Source organism: Staurois parvus, unplaced genomic scaffold, assembly GCF_062004578.1.
Source record: "Staurois parvus isolate SC_StPar_1 unplaced genomic scaffold, SC_StPar_1.0 ptg000689l, whole genome shotgun sequence".
Lineage (NCBI taxonomy): Eukaryota > Metazoa > Chordata > Amphibia > Anura > Ranidae > Staurois > Staurois parvus.
In genome coordinates this window covers 3,372,845-3,394,812 of record NW_028318485.1, presented here as the reverse complement: position 1 = coordinate 3,394,812, position 21,968 = coordinate 3,372,845, and the positions used below count along the sequence as shown (strand labels likewise).

The following is a 21,968-nucleotide window of genomic DNA, read 5'->3' as shown; positions in this document are numbered from 1 at the left end:
CCTTTCCTTTCTATTTAAACCAAATGGGCTGTTTTACAAGGTGAGGGTTTACATATACTTTAAGATCCCAACTCTGGCCAACCTTTTTGGAACAGAAAGTGAGGGGAAATCTCTCCATCATCTGGTTATGTTTATTGAAGTATGTCTTTGTCACAAATATCTGCAGTGTTTTTCCATGTGTACACAATGATGAAAGCTACTCAGATTCTGTAATGTTACTTACGCTTCTTTCTTCTGTCAATAACAAGCAGACGGCAAAATAATAACTGGTCTCTCTTTTACAACAGCCATGTAAAGCAGTTTACTATTTATTTATTTTTCTCTTTTTAAAATGCATCAAAACATCTTCATTTTTATTGATATTTTTAGTTTTTTTTATTCTAAAATCAAACAGGAAAAATGGCAGGATAAAAAGTAAAGTAGCTTGACCAGCTTTGCATTATCAGGGTCACTTTTTTGGCCCTTTTTGTTTTTTTTTGTTTTTTTTTCATAAAGAAATGTCAACAGCATAATCTTTCTTTTACCTGTGGTGCCCTTTAACCCTTTCACATATCAGAGAAGCTGGCACGTAGTGTTTTCACTGGACCTTGCCTAATTCACTGAAAGTAACTGGGTTAAAGTATATTGAACCTCTGCTTCCCAACAGTGGCGAGCTGATAGCTGGAATAACTCAGTCAATAAAATACAATCTGATCACAATAAGCTAGTCTTATCATTTGTATAAGTATATGACATTTTCTTGAAGCCAATACAGTAATAAAAAAAAGAGGTGGAAGGTGCTTCTGTGTAATTATTAGTTTGTGATCGTATACATAATATTTTACACTCTCACTTCACCATGCTATACAGACACCAGCTTTCAGTCAATCTCCTTAAGTATTCCCCCAGAAGGTTAAGGCTTAGGCCTACCCCTATATTAATTTCATGCACGCGGGGAAAAGCTTTTATCTCATAGCCTTTGGGGAAAATTTAAGGAGTGAGCTAAAGCATTATTTCCAAGCATTTACAGTATCATGATTAGATGTCACAATTTCATACCCCAGGTGTAGAAAATTTTGCTTAATGTTTTTAGATTTTCTGACTGACTACCCATCGCTAGATATACTGATTCACATCTTAGAAAAGAAAAGATTCCTCATGCTGCACTCAACTAAATGTAAATGAATGATTTACATAAAGCTTCCTTACACTTTTCTCACGTATCTTATATAGGAAGCCAAGGTGGTGAAATAATACATTTGGTAAGTAGTGTTCACTCTCTATAATATTCTGTTGTACATGTACAGGCTGCTAAGGATTCCATGGTATCCAAAAGTAAATGTTTTATTTTTGCTCAGTTTCGTTGAGGCCGGTCTAAAATAATTACCTATTGCTGAAATGGAATATTAGCAGATTTGGGATTGATTTGCCATCCACATGGCGACATGGAACACAATTTTTCTCCTGTTATGCAAAATAGATACCTCGAGAGCTTGTAATAGCATAGGGCAGGAAAAAAAAACGAATTTTTAGGATTTCTTTAATTAACAAATATTTTGGAGATAAAGTGACCCTTCTTTTAATGCCAAATCTATGAAGCTAACAGGAACTGAGCAAAGTGAGGAATGAAGGAACATATTTGTACCTTTAACTGTGTTCAAAGCTTCTTGTAAGCTCCCACAGCGATCTCCAGTTCGGGATGCCAGAGAAGCAAGCTCGAGTCTGGGGTTTCAGGTCGCAGACTTCCAGACACACAAAAGAAGCTTTGGACATAATTAAAATTATTAGCAGTCTAGGATTCTTGTAGTTTAATAAGTTTGATAATACCACAGGTTTCCTTAAGGTAAGAAAATGTTTGTGCCAAAATCCCAGCCTGTCTGTTTCCCTGGAAGACTGAAGTTGTACACTTCTTGTTAAAGGAAACAAGATAAGTAATACATGTTTTTTGCAGCATTGAATATTTTGCTTCCCTGCCCTAAAATACTAATTTTGGCTGAATGAAGCTCAGTATCAAACTGGCACCAATAACAATAACTTATTGGCCACTTTTAAACTTTCCAAAGTAAAGCTCCTACATTACAGTAGACACCGTGGGATTGATTTACTCAAACTTTGGAGTGCAAAATCTGGTGGAGCTGTGCATGGGAGCCAATCAGCTTCTAATTTCAGCGTGTTCAGTTAAGCTTTGGCAATAAAACTGGAAGCTGATTGGTTTCTATGCAGAACTGCACTGGATTTTGCACTCCCCAGTTTTAGTAAATCAATCTCTGCGTCTGCCATTATCTCTGTTAGTCACAAACTAGTTTTACTTTTGGGGGTCTAATGTTAGGCATAGACTTCAGTATAGGAGCACTTTCACTGAAAAGGGGAATGGCAGTTGGGAAGAAGTCTGTCTGGAATATAGCTTTAGAGAGGCACACAGAGGAACAACTTTTGGTTAACCATTAATAATAGCAGACATCTTATGGTGTAAAGTTTGCTTTACAAGTGTGGCATGATACCATCATCCTAACTCATGCAGTATGTATGAAAAAAGCTAGCCCCCTTTAGTTTTTTTCCCCCCATTAATAATCGGGCAGGTGAGGAATCTTTTGTGCTTGCAAAATGTGCAGACTTTAGTAAATCACCCCCTAAAACACACACATACAATTTTGCATTATGGCAATCAGACAAATAAAATACTGAGCTAGCACTGACAGTACCTAAAAACAGGAATAAAAATAAACGTACATGATAAACAACAAAAGATACTGTTGCACACAAGCGATAAGTCATAGGTAGCTAAGCACATTACAGACATTCTGAAAATTACTGTCAGGTACAGTTGAAGAAAACATTGGGTTAGCAATACAATCAATTCATTCTTTGTTTCAATCCTTTAAAATGTTAGAATGTAACTGCTTTCATAACTGTCCCCTGACAAACTGTACAGGTCAACTTAACAATGGTCCTGTGAAAATTTGCAAAATATTCTCGAAAACTTAATTTATTGAGTGGGTGGCACACTTTTCATTAAGATAGATATACTTTGGCTATGCCTTTACAATATAACACATTTGGGAATATACTCGTATTCACGGTATGTGAATATTGTGAGCATAAGATGGACAGTAATATATATATCCCAGCCACAGCACCACCTGCCCAGATTTTGCATTTTCTCCCTGTGCCTGTGTGGGTTTCCTCTGGGTAATCCGTTTTCCTCTCACACTCCAAAGACATGCTGGTAGGTGAACTGGCTCCTGTCTAAATTGTCCCTAGTATGTGTATGTATGAATGTGAGTTAGGGACCTTAGATTGTACACCCCTTGAGGATTAGGGACTGATGTGAATGTACGATATATATATGTAAAGTGCGGCGTAAATTGACAGCGCTATATAAGTCTCTATTATATATATATATATATATATATATATATATAATTTTTTTTTTCACATTGATGGTAACATTGCAAATGGTGGCTTCTATCTCCTGGTTTTCTTAGAGCATCAAATACTTTAGCAGTCATGAGACAGTCGGTAATATGTTTGTTATTATATACACACTACTGCAGTGAAATGACTTTGCATAGACTAAAACAGTGTTCTTGAACTATTTATAGAAATCCAAATATGGGGTAATGTACTGTGTTAGCCATTGATTAATGCAGAAAGTTTGGAGTTTAAGTGATATATAGGGGCGGCACAGTGGCTTAGTGGTTAGCATGTCTGCCTTGCAGTAAATGGGTAATGGGTTCAATTCCTGACCATGGCGCCTCCTGCATGGAGTTTGCATGTTCTCCCTGTGCTTGAATGGGTTTCCTCCAGGTGCTCCAGTTTCCTCCCATACTTCAAAGACATGCTGGCAGGTGAATTGGCTCCTGTCTAAATTGGCCCTAATATGTGTATGTATGAATGTGAGTTAGGGACCTTAGATTGTACACCCCTTGAGGGTTAGGGACTGATGTGAATCTACAATATATATGTAAAGCGCTGTGTAAATTGACAGACTATGTAAGTACCTGAAATAAATAAATATATTTGAATGCCTAACTTAAGGTATTAAAGAAACTTTTGGAATTTCTTTTGGTCACTTTGTTTAGGTTTTTCTGAAAATCATTCTGACACCCATTTACTTCTACACAGAGAATGGAGCAATTAAATATTTATATCCTTGAATAACCACTAAAATGTTGTGGTTCCACCTTCGATGTGATGCAATGGTTGTAAGAATGTTTGAGTGCTGGCATTGGGTGGTAATTACAGAAAGTATGCATACACATATAGACTTTTTTGGTTCAGCTTGCAGACTGAATGACAAAATCTGGCAGATTCCTCCATCCATACTACACAGCATCAATGGCTGAATCTCCTTCTGTGGCTATTGTATTTTGAGCTAGCCCTGCTGGATGTCAGATATCCGAACATTAGCTGCATCTGACTGGATGCAGCCACTGTTTGGCAAAGAATCTTTCACCCAGCACCATCAATTTTTCCATTTGAAGAATGCTGGGCAGGAAGAGGCCAACAGGGACACCCATTAAGCAATTCTGGTTTCTGATAAAATACATACAGTGATTGGTCAGCTTTACATTTATTCAAAGCCATCACAAAATATTAGTAAAATACCAAACCCATTTTTATCTCTATATGTGCACATTTATACCTATTGCACACAACACCACATTATGACTTGTATTACAGTATGTATGTAAGCTCCTTTTAATGTGTATATGTCCCTATAGATTGCTCATATATGTAGTTGCCAACATTTCACAAGAAAATAGCTTCTGGGGCATATCTGCTTTGCTGTTGTTTCCAGTTTGTTATGCAGTTACTGTTGTAGATCACAAAGAACTAGATCTATATTAGCAAACAAATGTTTAAAATCAGAACATTAATACTTTCGACAGTTCAGCTGGTGCATTTTAGGAATTAGAAAAATAAAAAAGTTTCTGCCTTGGCAAATAAACAAACAAACATATTTTGTGCATCACTGCTATACATTTACATCTGTCCATGTTTTGTCTCTTTAAAAAAGCTGGAAGTATTTTGCATACCTGTTGATCTTCCAGAAATTCAGCAAAATCAAACTTTCCTGTTTGAGCTGATAAAGGTGCCTGTGCTGTATTGAAATCCTATGAAGTCTGAACAACAGAACACGTTTCCTTCATAGAATTTAAGAAGGGGCTTACACTTACACAAAGTTTTAATTCCATTGCGTTTGTATGTCTGCTACAACCCAGGATAACAGTTCACTAAGGCTCCATGTACACCGCGGCTGATAAACTGACGTTTAGGAACTTTTCTGCATTTTTTTCAGCAGCCCCTGAACTCTCCCTAATGTTTTCCTATGTGTCCATGTACACATCATCGTTTACAGGCATTTACAGGCATTTGTGTTTACAGTCGTTTTTTGAACGTTCAGGAGTAGATTTTATCAGCGTTTCAAACGCTTGTAAACGCAGCTAACAGCACTTATAAGCGTTTGAGTTTGGAAATGTTTTTTAACTCTTTCATTTCCAGATGCCTTTTATCAGCATAAAAAATGAATGTAAAGCGTTTTCCTGGTACTCAAATGGTCCCGGTACACCATACTTTGAGGTTAATTATGTTAGACACTGCTGCAATCATTTCTGCACAGAAATGAGCTGGAACACATCCAAACACCAAAAAAAAAAGACATAATCTCAACAAATACTGCTCTCTCTGCTTCTGTTCTCTCTATTTCTCTCAAAATGTCTGAAATAGTTAATTTTTTCCTGTTTTTCAATGCATTCTGGGCATTTTGGAAGGTCTCCTGAGGTTATCTTTAAAAAAACGCTTCTAAACGCAAACGTGCATAAAGGCAGGATGCAAACGTGGAAAAACAGACGTTTTTTATCCTACGTTTTCCAGCAGTCAGTTTCCATCATTCAGAAGTGTCCCGTGTACATGGAGCCTAAAAGTGCATGAAAACTAGTTACCATGGAAATCTATGAAGCTCTTCCCCTCGGTGTGCTACATTAGAGAGCAGTGTGTTACATTTTGAAAAATCTGGCTTGGTGTATCTTTCGTGCATTTTTGTAAAAACACATTACATTATAGTTGATGGCCATGCATGGTAAATGCATTAAAACCCAATATGTGTTTTAATTAGTAAGTTACATGTCCATGTTTCCAACAAACACAGACACAACCCACATAAAAAGATGACAAGCAATGATGAAAATGAAAAAGTGGTAAAACCATGTCAAACAAATGCCAAACTGACGCAAGTGCCTTGTGTTGCTCTATTTTAATGCAACCAGGGGCGGACTGACAACTCATGGGGCCCCCGGGCAATAGGGGATCATGGGGCCCGAATAGGGGACCATGTGTCCTTGCCCAAACTCAAAAGAGCCTATGAAAAAGGTACCAGGGGCATCTCATGGGGTCCCCTACTGACCCCGGGCCCTCGGGCAGTGCCCGAGTTTCCAAATGGTTAGTCCGCCCCTGAATGCAACACATGATCAAAACGAATTATGCACTTTGAGGAAAATGTCTGTCTGAGCCCCAATTAACTGTATTTAATGTTCTTAAAGTCAAATGGATTGTGCAAGTGGGCATTCAAGAAAGTGGCCACCTATGTTTTAAAAGACAATGGGCTGTATGGATTAAGGCTTCATACACATGCACGTCTACAGGCTGCAAAGTCCTCCAGTGTAAAATGGAGTGTTTCCCCCAAATGCTAGAGGACTTTGCAGCCTCTAGACATCTGTGTGTATGAAACCTAAAGTGTATGAAGGAAAAAATCTTCTTTTTTTTCTGTAGAAGCAAGGCATTCAGTTAATTCATCCAGTTTAATATACTGCAGTGGGAAAATCAAAGGTATTTCTGGTTAGAGACTATGAGAAAAAACATTTATTTCCTCAGACACTTTGATAATTCTTTGTAGAAAAAATGGTGCCAAAACAGTAAATTATTACTAATAACCTGCAAGTGAAATAATATTCACAAACTATAGATTATTATTATTAATTATTAAGCAGTTCTGAACAGGTGTCCACACCTATACCCACAGCTGAAACTGTAGGAAGGAAAAAGAACATGCTGCGTTCACCTTCCTGTGTGTGTACTTCTCCAAACTGTACACATCACTGCACACTGGACAGGCCACAGCTCAAGGTACTGTATATAACAGTCCCCAGTGACTCCATGAATTAGAAGTTTAATTGTATTTCCAAGTTTGTGTACATGTAGGATATTTTTTTTGCTTTTCTCCTCTTGTGTCAGATTTTCCAACTCTGTTTTTACAAAATGTTAATCGTCATTTTGGATTTTTTGTTTCCTGCAGATTGTAAATAAAATCTGGATAATGCCTCCCCACCAAATGGTTTCTCTGCCTTGCCTGTAAGACATGTAAGCACAATCTCATTTTATCGTGATTTCTGTTTTTGGTATTGTGTGGTTAAACATCTGACTGAATGTATGTTCACCAGGCAGTTACTGAAACAATGCACATTTGGATGGAATAAAGCCGGGCATAGATGGATCGAATCTGGTCGGCTCAGCAGGCATTTCGATCCATCTATGTGCAGCTGGTTGTACTGAACACGATTGACTTCAGTACAACCAGCCTGTCTGATTATTTGGGCAGCACAGTGGCTAAATGGTTAGCACTTCCATCCTGGCAATACTCGGGTCATTCGTTCGAATCCCAACCACGGCAACACCTGCCTGGAGTTTGCATGTTCTCCCTGTGCCTGTGTGGGTTTCCTCTGGGTACTCTGCTTTCCTCCCACACTCCAAAGACATGCTGGTAGGTGAATTGGCTCCTGTATATGTAAATTGTCCCTAGTATGTGTATGTATAAATGTAGGTTAGGGACCTTAGATTGTACACCCCTTGAGGGTTAGGGACTGATGTGAATGTACAATATATATATGAAAAGCGCTGCGTAAATTGGCGGTGCTATATAAGCACCTGAAATAAATAATTATTTACATTCAATCATTGCTGGCAGCTTTAACTGCTAGCAGTGATTTTGTGTTCTTCCAGTAGGAAAGGCTCCCCTCTGGCAGAATACAAAAGCGCTGTAGGAGAGATTCTATTATCGGCACTGACTGTGTTGATGGGGGAATTGAACAATTTTCTTTCCTTTCACCACAGGTGGGTATACAAACACCCTGCCTTAAATTGATTCAAAAGGAAACTTACCCTTAACATAGAGACCAGATTATGCAAAAATGTGTGAGGGTTGTAAACAACCAGATATTTTTCATCCAATCAGTTATCTCTGAAGGTTATTTATCCAGTTCATGGTATAGCTGGTAGTAGGTAGTCCCATTCACATGACAGAAGTCCAGTTGAATCTAACTACTACTAGCCATCCAATCAATTGTGTAATAGTTTAATTATTCAGATGTCAAATATGATCATTTAGGAAAACACCAGTGGTAAATTTGCTTGCGTTGATATGATTGCTTTCACTGTCAAGTCCATCAGAATTCTACAAATGTCAGTGTGATTTGATCAGTTGGCTTTTTTTTACTAGAAATGTAGCGTTCTCTTTAAGTCAGAATTGGTTTAAATAATATTGGGGAAAAAAAGATCTCTTCTGTGGACGTTGGCTGGAACACTGAATTTTCCTACATATCAGATTGTTTCGTATTAAGTCTAATGCAGTAAAATCAGTAAAATCAGTAAAATTGAATTTAAGCATTTGGTGCATTTTACATTTACATTATAATCAGACTGACCATGTTTTGCCAGAAATGGAGCTTTCCATTTATAGCTGCCTATATGATGGTACTTGTAGACAAGTAAAATAGTGAACACAGGAGGAATTGCACAGCTATAACACATAAGCACTGTAATATGTTTAGTCTCATAGGGGTTTATTTACTAAAGCTGGAGAGTCCAAAATCAGACTCCCTTCTGCATAGAAACCAATCAGCTTCTAACCTCAGCTTGTTCAATGAAGCTTTGGCAATGAAACCTGGAAGCTGATTGGTTTCTATGCAGAAGGGAGTCTGATTTTGGACTCTCCAGCTTTAGTAAATAAACCCCATAGTGTCTACTATGTAGATTGTGAATGCCACCAGGATTGCCTTTGTAATATCTAACATCCACCCGTAAACTTACATTATATTGACAACTTGGAGTCTTTATGGGATCCAGCTGTGTTTCAACTGTACGAACTAGCACCATTATTCTCCGCAAGTCTGTCTTCCCTTATGTCCTGGGTCTCTGGTGCATATGCTTTATTTTGCCATGCTCTTCCGGTGTTCCCTTGTCTAATATAGACTTCATTCTCTACAAACTAGTCAGTGACGGCAATTATGGTGAACACTTAGGGATTTGATTAATAAATAATATGCATAACCATTTTGCCAAATGAAAGTGCAAAAAGACAACTGTAAGAAGGCTACATCTTGTGTTATTCCAATGTAAATCATTGACTTTAAACAGAAAACACTGTATATGGTTATTGGATGGTGCCTGGATGGAACCTATGATCTCTGTTTCTCCACAACCTGCACTGCCCTTATGTCTCCAGCGCAAAGTTCCCTGACTGTGCTGTCACTGTATTGTCGTTGGTTGCTAGGACGGCTGGCAACCCAACAACCAATCACGTGCTTGCCTCAGCATTCTCATGAAGATGGCAGTTCCTCTGTTCAGACCAATTCTGCCTCTGCCTGCTGTTACAACAACACCCCCTGATTCTGCAGGCTCCCAGCCACACTGTAAGTGTGTGAGGTAAGGGTGGACTTTGATGGGGACTCTGATGTAAGGGGAGACTAATGGAGATTCTCATGTAAAGGAAACTTTGATGAGGACCCTGATGTAAGAGCTCTTATGGGGTCGCTGTTGTAAGGATGGACTCCGATGGGGACTCTGATGTAAGGAGGGAATCTGATGGGCTCAAGTTTATTTGGAGTTTATTTGCTTTGTTTTATTGATGTTCTTTCTCTATTTTTCTAAATCATATAATGCTGATTACAAAAGGTTTCAAGTAAAACTTAGTAACAAAGGCAGGGGGAGGTAAATCCAGCAGCTTCATGATCCTGGGGGAAAGATGGGGGAATCAGAGAGCTAAATTCAAAAGTGCTTGACTGTAGTGGGAGCTTCACTTGTAGAAGCTTTCATGGTTACAAGTTTGTTGTGTTATGTAAGGAGTCTGGTATATGTTGTTAAAAGAGAAGTGTGGAATTAAAAAAATAAACTTCTAAACTCACCTATGTAGATGCAGCATTAATGTGATGTTGCAGTCCCACTGCCGGCACTATACCAAGTCTACACCAGTCTCTGATCACTCAGTTCTCGGGTCTGCTTTGAGCACAGAGCAGTGACAGTCAGTCACTGCTTTTTGTTCTGCCATTCCAATGTTCACTGGAGCACTGGTCTGTGGAGGGGACGGTAACTGCTGACTCGAACTCTCATCAGCACATTGAGAGTCTGAGCCAGCTGCCGGTTAGGCATCTGGGAGGATCCCAACATTATTGTTGGGATGCCTGCAGAGCCTGGACCGGCTCTGTGATGTCAGTCAACAGCAGATTTTAGCCCACTATCAGATGAATCTGGGTCACAGGAGTGCAGAACTAAGTGCACTTCTGTGACCCTCAGGAGAATTATGACCAAAAGACCTGTGGCCATATTTCTCCTTTAATGAAGGGTAGAACACAAAACTGTAGTTTGCATATTGTATAAAAACTGATAGGATTACCTTTACTTGCAAGAAAGCAACAAAAAATAGTAGCCCCAGTAGTAGAATCCTCACGTCATTTCTGCATAAAGCAACTGTTGATAAAAAAATATTGCCTGCTACAAAAACCAACAACTGATCTTATCAGAATAATGTCATGTATAACATAATGTCCTCTTGTCTTGAACGAACACCTAGTTTCAAGAAAGTATATATATCTATTACAAACACGCCGTACCTGGTTATATAGTCATGACCAACTGAAGGTCAAAGTGTCTTTGGCTGTAGCCTACAAAAAATATTATCAGTAGATTTTCTTTGTTACGATTGGTGAGGACATATATGTGACATATTACAATGAAGCATTGGGTTTGACTCTAGGCATTGCTGGGTATGTGTTGCTAACATTTTATCCCTGTCCATTTTTATGTTATTATGGGGTGCTAATACCAATGACAGTATTTTTATGATATTGTCTTTTATGCTCTTTTATTAGTTTTTTGTTTCTTAATACAGCATAAGTTGCCAGTTGTCTTAAGACTCAAGGGGTAGTACGATAGCCACCGCTGTTCAGTAGGACAGTATTGCTCAGGATAATTTATTAGCATAAGATCAACAGCAAAGTGCCCACAGACATTATCTTAACATGCTGGCAACTACGTATACAAGCAGGAATGAGTGCTGTTTACTGCTAAGTGAAACTGTATTTATACAAGCTCTGAGTAAGGCCCTGTTTGGGCTGAAACGCGTAAGCACTTAGACACTGTCTGGATTTTATACCCTGTGTTCTAAAATAATATTTCAGTTATCTTAAAGCATGTGTGCCAGTTTTGTAACATTGGATTTATATGTCGGCTTACGGGAGCCTGTACTCGTGCACCACTTGCCTCATAGCCCCTTTCCCACAGTTGGGTAGAGCACAGTGAGCTCCATGTGTTATTTATATATATATATATATACACACATATATGTATATATACACACATATATGTATATATGTATATATATATATATATATATATATATTCAACATTATTGAACATTATATAATTTTTTTTTCTTTCTAAAATATTCATGACAAAAAACAGTAAAAATATTTTCTTTTTGCATATTTTTGGCTGACTGTCTTGTTTCACCTGGGAGTGTTTTTTAGTCTATAAAGACCCTCTTTCTTTGAATGCTTGTGAAGGTCTTTAGAATTTTTTCAGCACCATATAAACGGCTGGAGGGTTATAGATACTGTATAGTAATCAACATCTATTCTGTAATCATAAAGCAGTCACAAGGTTCTTGATACCAATAGTAAGCTGCAGTACCACCATGTCTTCTCTTAGAGGGAACATTTATGAAACAATCCTTCCTTTGACTTTTATCTTACAGCAAAATGCAAACATTAACTTGAAACCTTTACTTTATTTCATATGTCTTATTTATAAAACACCCATAATAGACAAAAAAAAATAGTGCAGCGATGCATCTGCGTACAATACTTGTCTGCCTTGGTCGGTACCCTTGTCATTATTTTCTGGGTACGCTGTGCGTAGCAGGTGTCCAAGCTGCAGGTCAGCACACATTTTCTACAACCTGAGTTACTTTTCTTAATTTTGAAAACACTTTCATGGTAACATAACACTTATTTTAGTGCAAAAAAAGGACACCACGTAGTGCATAACAAATTTACAACCCTGCATTTTAGAACAGCTAAACAAGCCAGATATGCATGCTAAAGCAGAGGTTGCTGGCTCAGTCTGTCTCATTCTGTGATCCATTTTCCACAGTATTTTGAGTTGTTCTCAATTAGTGACCTGCTGTTGGATTCTGGACCAAGAACCTTCAAGGAAGAGCAGTGCTGAAAGGCATTTCATGGTCCCTATGTGCTATAAATGCACAATAATAGGATACCATGAGAATTCTCATTATACAGCTGCGTCACCACGTTTGTAGCGTGGCTGGGAGTACCAGCAATTCATGATTTAAAATGAGTTTTGATATCATAATTGCTGTTACACTCTGCTAGAGAAGTATTGGACTTCACTGTATGAACATAAAAAAGGTCCACACACAACCAAGCTGGTTGCCATAGGATATATAGAAAATTATTGAAAACAATTTCATACATAAGCTTGACCTTTACTAAACATACATGAAACCTGTACTTAGAGAATATAGATTTTGCATTGCGGATCTCACCTTCTGAAAATGAAAGTTGCTATATTGTCATGCTGATCTATTGGCTTCAGTACTTTTGATGTCACCAACCTGGAAGACGTTTGCAGATTAGAAGTTCTGACATTACTTTGACTTTCTAATCTGCATACTTGGCCCAAGTCAGTGACTCAAAATATAGGGAAGGAAGAGACAGCTGTGGAACTAGTACTGATAAAAGAAAGTAAGCAATATCTCTCTCAGTATTGGTTTCTTTTTACCGATGCCTATTTAGTAGCATATACAAGTCTGATGGCCTACATGGTATTAAATGTGAAAACTGGAGGTCTACAGGTCAAAGCCACAACTCATAGCAACATCTAATCAGCTCTAAAAAAGCAATAAAACATATTTATTTTATTTTAAAAATATTATCATGGGCATTACCATGGCTACTCTTGCCTTTCAGTGCTGGGTCTTTTGGGTTTGATTCCTGTAGAGTTTTTATTTTCTCCCTATGTTTATGTGGGGTTCTACTTGGTGTTCCAGTTTCCTCCCACAATTGAAAAAAAAAAGTAAAAGGTTTAAAGAATTTCTACTCTTTTTTTGTGCATCTATAACTGTGTAATCCCCCCCCCCCCTTAGGATACCTATGGGATACAGCAATCAGATTGTTCTCTTGTGTCCGACAGTACTCTTACATCTACAGGTTGCTGTAAACATGACCAGTAAAGTAGTTCCCTTGGAAAATGCCTTCTGCATAACTAGCGCACTAAAGAAAGCTTTCCTGACAAAGGAGAACATTTTTAAAATGAACAACCCATTAAACATCAGTTGTTCTGCTTTAAAAACATGCAAAAGTGACAAAAGACCTGAAGACCAGCATGTATAACCAACTGACCAGGTAACAGCTACAAAATAAGCAAATGCAATTGTAAATATAGCTTCCTTCAAGGTTAATGACAGATGGAGGTTTTTGCAATCCTTACATTTTTTTTTTTTTCAATTCAGTACACTTTCTCGCATGTTGGGCTGAAACAAGTGGCCCTAGGTCAGTACAGGTCATGCAGAGATTTCCCTTCTTTTTCATGCAAGTTTCCTTCTTCTGGAAAATGCTGTTTGTTGTGATATGCAAGAACACCCATCTGACTACTGCACCCCAAGGGAGATGAGGAGATCTGAGCCATGTCCACAAATATAACACAGATACACATAAAAATTTGAACAAATCAACGCAGGAGAGCAGAAACATAAAAGGAAAACACTCATTTTAAAACCTTGTTAAATCAATGCTGCGGTCTTTAATACAACATGGGAGACATGTTTAAAGTAGAATAAAACTGTAAATATTTTATGAGAAATATAGGCAGTGCAATTCATACGTAAAGGAAAACTCCAGTGTCAATTACACCGGACCTTTACTGCACAACAGCCACTACTACCAAATAATACAAATTAACTTTGGCAGATTTCAATGCTCTGAATGGTCTTACCCTTTTGAAATCCAAGGCACACTATTATAGTTTCCCATTGGAAAAGCACTTTGCCCAGTCATTAGGGCTGATTTTGGAAAAATAGAGCAAATGACCAGCTATTGTCCCATAGCAACCAATCCCACTCGTTTCAATTGAAACCGGATTGGTTGCTATAAAACTGACACCTACTTGTGACAAGAGGGAGGTCAAAAAGCAGCAAGGATGATAAATAGCCTAGAGAATTTCACAGAGCTGAATTTTTAGCTTTAGGGCTGCAAAAGTGTCTCACTTTCACTTCACCCAAAGCTAAACAAAACATTTTGGTGTAGCTATTCCTTAAATGCATGTGTAGCTACACAAATTATGTTTCTGAGACTGGTAAGTAAAGGTGATGTGAGACCCAAGATAAGGACTACTTGGGCACCAGTACTCACCATGGGCTGTGTGTCATTAAATATGGTCTACACTGTTGCATTTTCTAACTAAAGAACACGTTTTAGGCCACATTTAACCAGGTCTCCCATTTTCAAACAGAAATTATTCTCAGCTCGCCACTTGGGTAGAGATTCCAGTTTTCAACTATCATTATCTTTTGAATTCATTGTGTATATATTTATATATTTATATTTAACATTTTTTGCCATTTATAATATTCATGCATCCGCCACACTCCGCATCTAACGTTTTTCAAACAAAGTCGGAAAAAAAGCTTTTAAAGTTAGCAACGCAATTTGTTTTTTGTGATTTTTTTATGTCTTGTTTTTGGGAATTTCAAGCAAAAAATCAGATGTTGAATCAAATGCTGCTTTTTTTTATTTTTCTCCAACTTTTTGTCTTTTTTTTTGTTGTATTTTTTTTTTTTTTAATCTCATTTCCGCAGGCAATATGAACAAATATGAGCTCTAAACACTCTTGCTCGTGTGCGTCTACGTGCTCTCTCTCCAAGACATTAACCAGCACACATAGATCCAATCCTCTGGATGATAAAACTCATCAATACAAATTGAGAAAAAAATACCATTTTTTGTACATTTTCCAAAAGTTCTCTGCAGCTTTTTAGAAACTTTCACGCCATTTTGCGTTTTTTTTCTGTTCTTCTACGTGGGAAAATTGGAGCAATGAAGATGGTTCTGAACAGTGATAACGACGGGGAGCTCCGAGAGCAGGGAGGGGAATTTGGTGGTAAACTTGTTGCTTTATCCTCCTGAGTGTCATCTACTCTCTTGCAAAATACATATGCCCTCCCAAAATACACCGAATTATAAAAAAAACATGCTGCAAGGGCGTCCTTCCTTATACCAAAATGTGGAAAGGAACAAAAGGAGGATTTTCTTTTTGGTGGTAATTTATTATTATTTTTTTGGGAAACATATTTTTCCTCCCCCTTTCTTATTCCTCTTTGTAGACGTGTCTTTGTTTTCCCTGCTAGAGTGAAGTTCTTTAATATATATATATATATATATATATATATATATATATATATATATACGTATGTAGAATTTTTTTTAGCACCAGTCGTCTTCCTCACTCTCACTGTAACGTTCGTGACGAGACTTAGTGGGTCGCGGGGTCCCATGGGAGTAGCCGTTGGGCAACCTGCGCCCATGTGGCGATAGGGGAGGTGCCCCCCCGGGGTCGGCAGTCCTGGAGGTGCGCTGGTCACAGGGATGGGGTCCCTCATAGGAGGAATCCCGGTAAGGGCCACTGTGCCTGCATCCAGCGCGAGGGGCATCAGAGCAGTGTCCCCTGGTGTGGCGATGTGATCGAGGAGAGTCGTTGTGAGTGGCCCGTCTCTCATTGCTGCTCACGTGGCTGTCGCTCTGAGGGTATCTTCTTGGTATGGGTGTGGTCATTCGGCAAGGGGACAGCTGCTGTGGGGGGCCGATGCTGGCAGGCCGGCGGACCACCGGGGAGTAGGTAATACGTGGCCTGGGGGTTGGGGGAAGCTGGGGCAGCTGACGCCTTCCTCTGCGGGGTGTGCTGGCCCCAGAGGTTGAGGGCACGGGGCTGCCATCCACTGAACTACTGCCCTACACAAAAATCCAAACAAAATGGGAATTCAAGAGCAAGAGAAAACACGAGAGGAGACACGCAAGGTGGGGGACATACATGACACAAAAGGGAGGACAGAGAAGTAGGGTAACAAGAAGACATGGATAATCATGAAGAATAAGTACAAGGGCATAAACAACACAAAGAAGATGTTAGAAAGCAGACAAGGGCAGGTGACAGTGATACAGTATGAAGAGAGGCACATACAAAATATTGAATGAGGATACAAGAAAAGTTTGGCCCATGGAAAAAGACAGAAGGGAGTACAGAGACAGATACAGAGTGACAAAACAGCAAACACAAATGGGTAAAAGAGATTTAAGAGAGCAAGAATGAACAGGTACAAAACATTCAAGAAACAGGTACAGAAAGGTGAATCGAGAAGTCAGCAAGTGGAAGGGGAGAGAAGTGCCCTCACATAAACACAGAAGGGTCATGATGGGATTGTGAGGAGAGAGGGTAAGGGTGCAACAGGGAAATAAAAATAAAATAACGGAAAAAGTGGAGAAGAGATGGATTTTCTGTAAGTTTTGTGCAGGAACAAGCAGATTGAGCAAAACAAGCAGGGGTAAGAGACAGGAGATTCAACTAAAACAAGAAGAGGCAACTAAAAGACAGATAAAGCCCACCACTACTCAAACATCTCCTCTATCATTTCTTCCTGTATACCCAGGAGCAACCACCACTCCTTCTAAAATACAGCAGCGGGCAAAATGTAGAAGTATGGGAAGCTGATACCCCAGCAAGGGCAAAAGGGCAAGCAAAGAAAAGGGACGACACTGGAAGGGAGAAATGAAATGAGGGGGCTTCATGGTGGTACCCCTTTAAACAAGGAATAAATATCAGAAATGCAAGGAATTAAGAAAGAAGGGAATAGATGGGGATGAAAAGTAAGATCTAAGCTTTTGTACCATCTATTTTATATTAAGGATTAACAACCTGCAAGTCTTTCGTTATAATATTCTTATTCCAAGTGGGGAAGCCCCTCTCACTCCTACCCCCAAAATCTCAGCTTCATCTAGTCCTGCTACCTTTTAGGCCAATTTACATTGGATTTTCCATTGAAGTAAATGGAATATCTCATTGAGACAGTAAGATTTCATATAGTATAAGAAGCTGGCAGGTAATATAACCAACTAGAATCCACTCAGAACAGTTTTGGGTTGACATTTTTTTTAATCCTTACACCTATTGTATTTTCTATAAAGAGGTCTCTAATTGAAAAGATTCAGCAAAGTTGAGGATGATCATGAGCAACAGTTTTGAAAACAACTACAAAAAAAAATAGTAGTGATGTAGCATATAGCAACTGCAATAGATCTGGGTCCAGATTTAAAGTGAACCCGCGGCCAGGCTATAGACAGTCAAGTATGTACATATTCTAAAGAAGCAGTAAATGAGTTCTAAAACATTGTGTAACTTCAGGCACTGTGGGGCAATTCATCCTTAAATAAGAAGTATGGTTTTTGTTTTTTTAAATCATACTTACCTAGGTGACCCCCACTAGCTCTAAGGGTGAGAACTGAGTGATCAGACACTGCTAATTACTCAGTTCTCCTCCCTGTAACGCTGGGCTGTGGAAGGGGCGGGAGTGTCTTGCTCAGGTTCTCAGCAGCATGCTGAGAGGCTGAGCCAAGTGTTGTTCCAGGCTCCTGGGTGGATACCAATCATATTATTGCAATCCTTCCCCAGCCTGGACTGGCTCTGTGACGTGCGCCAACAACAGGTTTTAGTCCGTTGTCTGCTGAAAACGGGTCACAGGAAGCAGAACAAATGGCACTCCTATAATCCACAAAAGTACAAACAAACGAGATTTGGCTGTACTTTTGGCAAAATTTTCTGCTTCTACTTTTTGTCACTAGTACTTGGTCAAATAACAGTTTCAATATAGCCATCTTTGCCCAGGGCTTACAAACACCGCATAATTTCTCCTACTCCTGTTTCTCCAGATCCCAATATTTCTGCACTTCATTAGGCAGACACAAAAGGAGGTAAAGAGGACCTTGAGGCAGTATTGGAGAAATCTACGGAAGACTCTTCTCTCCCAGGTTGCCACTATATTGAAACAGGAGCATCACGCAAAATGTTTGCTAACGTGGAAATATTCACTGCTGCCATCCGCAAAAAACTTGGGATTGTGCAGCTTGATTCTCCTCCATCTTGCCACACCCCTTTGGGTAAAAAAAGACCTACAAAATTTTCCCCTGTTTATGAACAGATAGAATGTTTAATCTATGATGATTGGGTCACTCTCGAAAAGATTTTTACTCCAAAAATGTTTGCTATACTCTATTCAGTGGAAAAAGAATTTGTATTAAAAACTTGATCAAGTATTATCTAGAAAATAATTTATTTATTAAAAGTTATGTTTTATGTTGCAGTGGTTTAGATGAACGGTGATTTAGTGCATCACCACTCTTTTGATTTATAGTTCCCACTTAGTGACCAAGGAACATATTGTTTTTGGATTATTGGGCTATTGTATTTTTTGGAAAGAGTTTGCAAAGAAGTGGGCTATCCCTGTAGTTGATTCTGCCATCTCGCTGTAATTACTGTACATCTCACTGTACCTATTGAAGATGTTCTTTCTTTCAAAGATTCTGCAGACAGAAAGTTTTAAACACACTTAAAGGCTCTCTTTACTTTTGCAGGCCGAGCCCTGCAGGCAGCTCTTGCTACAATTTCAGTATGCAAACTTGCCTCCTTGACATCAATGCAAATTTGCCTCTGATTGCCTTCAATACAAAAATGCCTCCCACTGACTTCAAAGCAAAAACACCTCCCATTGACATCAAAGCAAAAACACTTCCCATTGACTTCAATGCAAAAACTCCTGTCAATAGCAATCCTAGGAGAACACTTATCTCCGCATGCCACTCTACTCTTATCACTTGCAAGTCTGGAATGCACAGTTACGAACTTGTGCAGAACCATTTTTGTAATGGCACTCAAAACACAATGCATATGGATCGCATCTGTGTGAACCACCTCAATAGGAACACATAATATCTAGCCTGTTATGCAAATCTGTGAGTTTGAAAACACATCCAGAATTGCATATGTGTGAATCAGGGCAGCTCCATTCACACCTGGGCATTTTGGGATTATGGCAGAATTGCTGTGATCGCAAAACACAGGTTCAGGTGGCTTTATTTTCAATGGCACCTAAGACGTGATGCAGTTTTGCTGTGATTGTCGCACAGCAAATTGCATCGCGTGAAGCTTGTCACCAACAAGTGGTCTTGCCCCAGGCACTGACAACCCATGCTGCGCTAAAGAAAAACTGGCTCCTAACATTTTTAGTTGGTTCCAAATTTAAAGCAAATAGAGAAAAAGCCCTGGACTATGGCAATAAACAATCAACATGACCCTGTTTTTCAGAATTGTGTTTTAAAAGATCAGTTACAGAAGTTACCTTCTGCTCTGCCTTTTTGTGTGGATGCCCTATATCAGTGACGGGGAACCTTTTTGAGCCCGAGTGCCCAAAACTGCAACACAAACCAACTTTTTTATTTCAAAGTGCCAACACTGCAATTAACCACTTGCCTACCTGGAGGCACTGATTGGCGGCACTGCTGGGCATCATTGATGGGTGGCACTGATGGGCAGCACTGATGGGCGACACTGCTGGGCACTGACAGGTGGCACTTCTGGTCAGCACTGACAGGTGGCACTGCTGGGCAACACTGACAGGCGACACTGCTGGGCACTGATGGGTGACACTGCTGGGCACTGATGGATGACACTGCTGGGCATCATTGATGGGTGGCACTGATGGGCAGCACTGATGGGTGACACTGCTGGGCACTGACAGGTGGCACTGCTGGGCAGTACTGACAGGTGGCACTGCTGGGCAGCACTGACAGGCGACACTGCTGGGCACTGATGGGTGACACTGCTGGGCACTAATGGATGGCACTGCTGGGCATCATTGATGGGTGGCACTGATGGGCAGCACTGATGGGCAACACTGCTGGGCACTGACAGGTGGCACTGCTGGGCAGCACTGACAGGCGACACTGCTGGGCACTCATGGATGGCACTGCTGGGCATCATTGATGAGTGGCACTGATGAGCAGCACTGATGGGCCACACTGCTAGGCACTGACAGGCGACACTGCTGGGCACTGATGGGTGAGACTTCTGGGCACTGATGGATGACACTGCAAGCAGTTAATCTCACCTCTGGCAGCGTCGGTGTGGCTTCCAACTCAGCAGCTCATTTCCATCCACGCTGAACACGTTGCCCCTGGCCCCGGAGCAGTGTGGGAGCCTCTTCCTTTCTTCCACGCCCATCCCCAGCTACATCACCCCTGGTGCCAGAGCCACATTGGAGCCGTTTCCTCTTGTCCACACCCACCCTGGCCCCAGAGACATGTGGGAAATGTAGTTTGATGGGGGTCCAGTGTGGACGAGATCTGGATGGCCGGTCCGTGTGCGCTCATCTTCCTCTTCTTCCTGGCGTGCCCACTGAGATGGCTCTGTGTGCCAGCTCTGGCACGCGTGCCATAGGTTCGCCATCACTGCCCTATATCATGTTATGAGAGAAATATGCATAACGGCTCCATTCACATACGCAGAATCTTGTGGCAAAAAGCAGGGATAATGGAAGCTGCCTGTAAAAAGCACCTCACATGTATGCCTTTTTAGCCCCTTTACGCCGGCCGCACACAAATGTGCAGCCTCCCGGCATCTGGGCCTAGACGCCGAGCGGCCGCACATTTGCGTTCAGGTAAGAAAAACATATGTGCTGTGAGCGCGCGCCCTGTCCGGTACTCACGGAAAGGTCCCGGTCTGCTTTTTCGATCGGGACCTTTCCTGATCATGTGACCGCCGTGATGACGCGTCACAGCGGTCACATGATCCCTAAACCCCGTCCGTCCCAACTCCCGGCTTCTGAAACTCTTAAAGGGCCGGGAGGCGCCGGCGGGAAGGGGTTAAGGAAGATGTCTATTTGGAGAGGACCAATTCACCAAAGATGTCACAGGAGGGAAGATTTAACTTCCATAGTGGAAGATCCCCAAATCCCCCTGGTCAGGAGCCTCTACCTCCTCAAAATGCAGAGCACTTAAATTGGTTGCAAATGCAGACTTTTTTTTCTGCTTACTGCATCCTATGCAGCAAGGTAATAAACCTTCTGCTTGCAGCTTCCCCTATAGCCCCCCAAATACATACCTGAGCCCCATCTCAATCCAGCGATGTGCAAAAGAGCAGAAGCTGTCTCGACCCTCTCACTCCTCATTGGCTCACATACAGAAGCAGGAGCCATTGGCTCTCGCTGCTGTCAGTTCGAGCCAGTGATGAGCGGTGGGGGGAGAGGTGGGGGCGACTGTGCCTCATTCTGTGTATATACACACAAAGCAGGGCTTCGGAGCAAGCATGCATGAGTCCCCCCAGAGCAAGTGGCTTGCTCTGGGGGCACTTGGCGTGGGGGGGAGAAGAAAAATATCAGGGCTGCTCTGTGCAAAACCATTGTAAGTATGACATGTTTGTTATTTTTAGAAAATAAAAACTGAGCCTTTAATATCACTTTAACTGCTTTATCCAGGCTTCAACTTCAATACCTCAGTTCAGACCTTCCAACCGGTCCAAGACTTGGGCCACAGAGCTCAGCAAGTCTTCCTCAAAGCCCTCTTCACAATGAAGGGGTGCCCTCCCTCTTAAGAGTGGGG

At 40.5% G+C, this 21,968-nt stretch overlaps 1 protein-coding gene across 3 annotated transcripts in view; it reads right to left on the bottom strand.

The window, feature by feature from the left end:
- Positions 1-290: 290 nt before the first annotated feature.
- The window catches only part of CACNA1A (calcium voltage-gated channel subunit alpha1 A), a 289,262-nt gene continuing 267,584 nt past the window's right edge, over positions 291-21,968 (bottom strand). For 2 of the 3 annotated variants that reach the window (XM_089652658.1, XM_089652659.1), the window contains one exon: positions 291-16,274. In XM_089652658.1, the coding sequence (XP_089508784.1) occupies positions 15,750-16,274 (525 nt within the window). In that variant the 3' untranslated portion in view covers positions 291-15,749. The remainder of the gene's footprint in view (positions 16,275-21,968) is intronic. The other variant, XM_089652660.1, reaches the window with a different exon arrangement.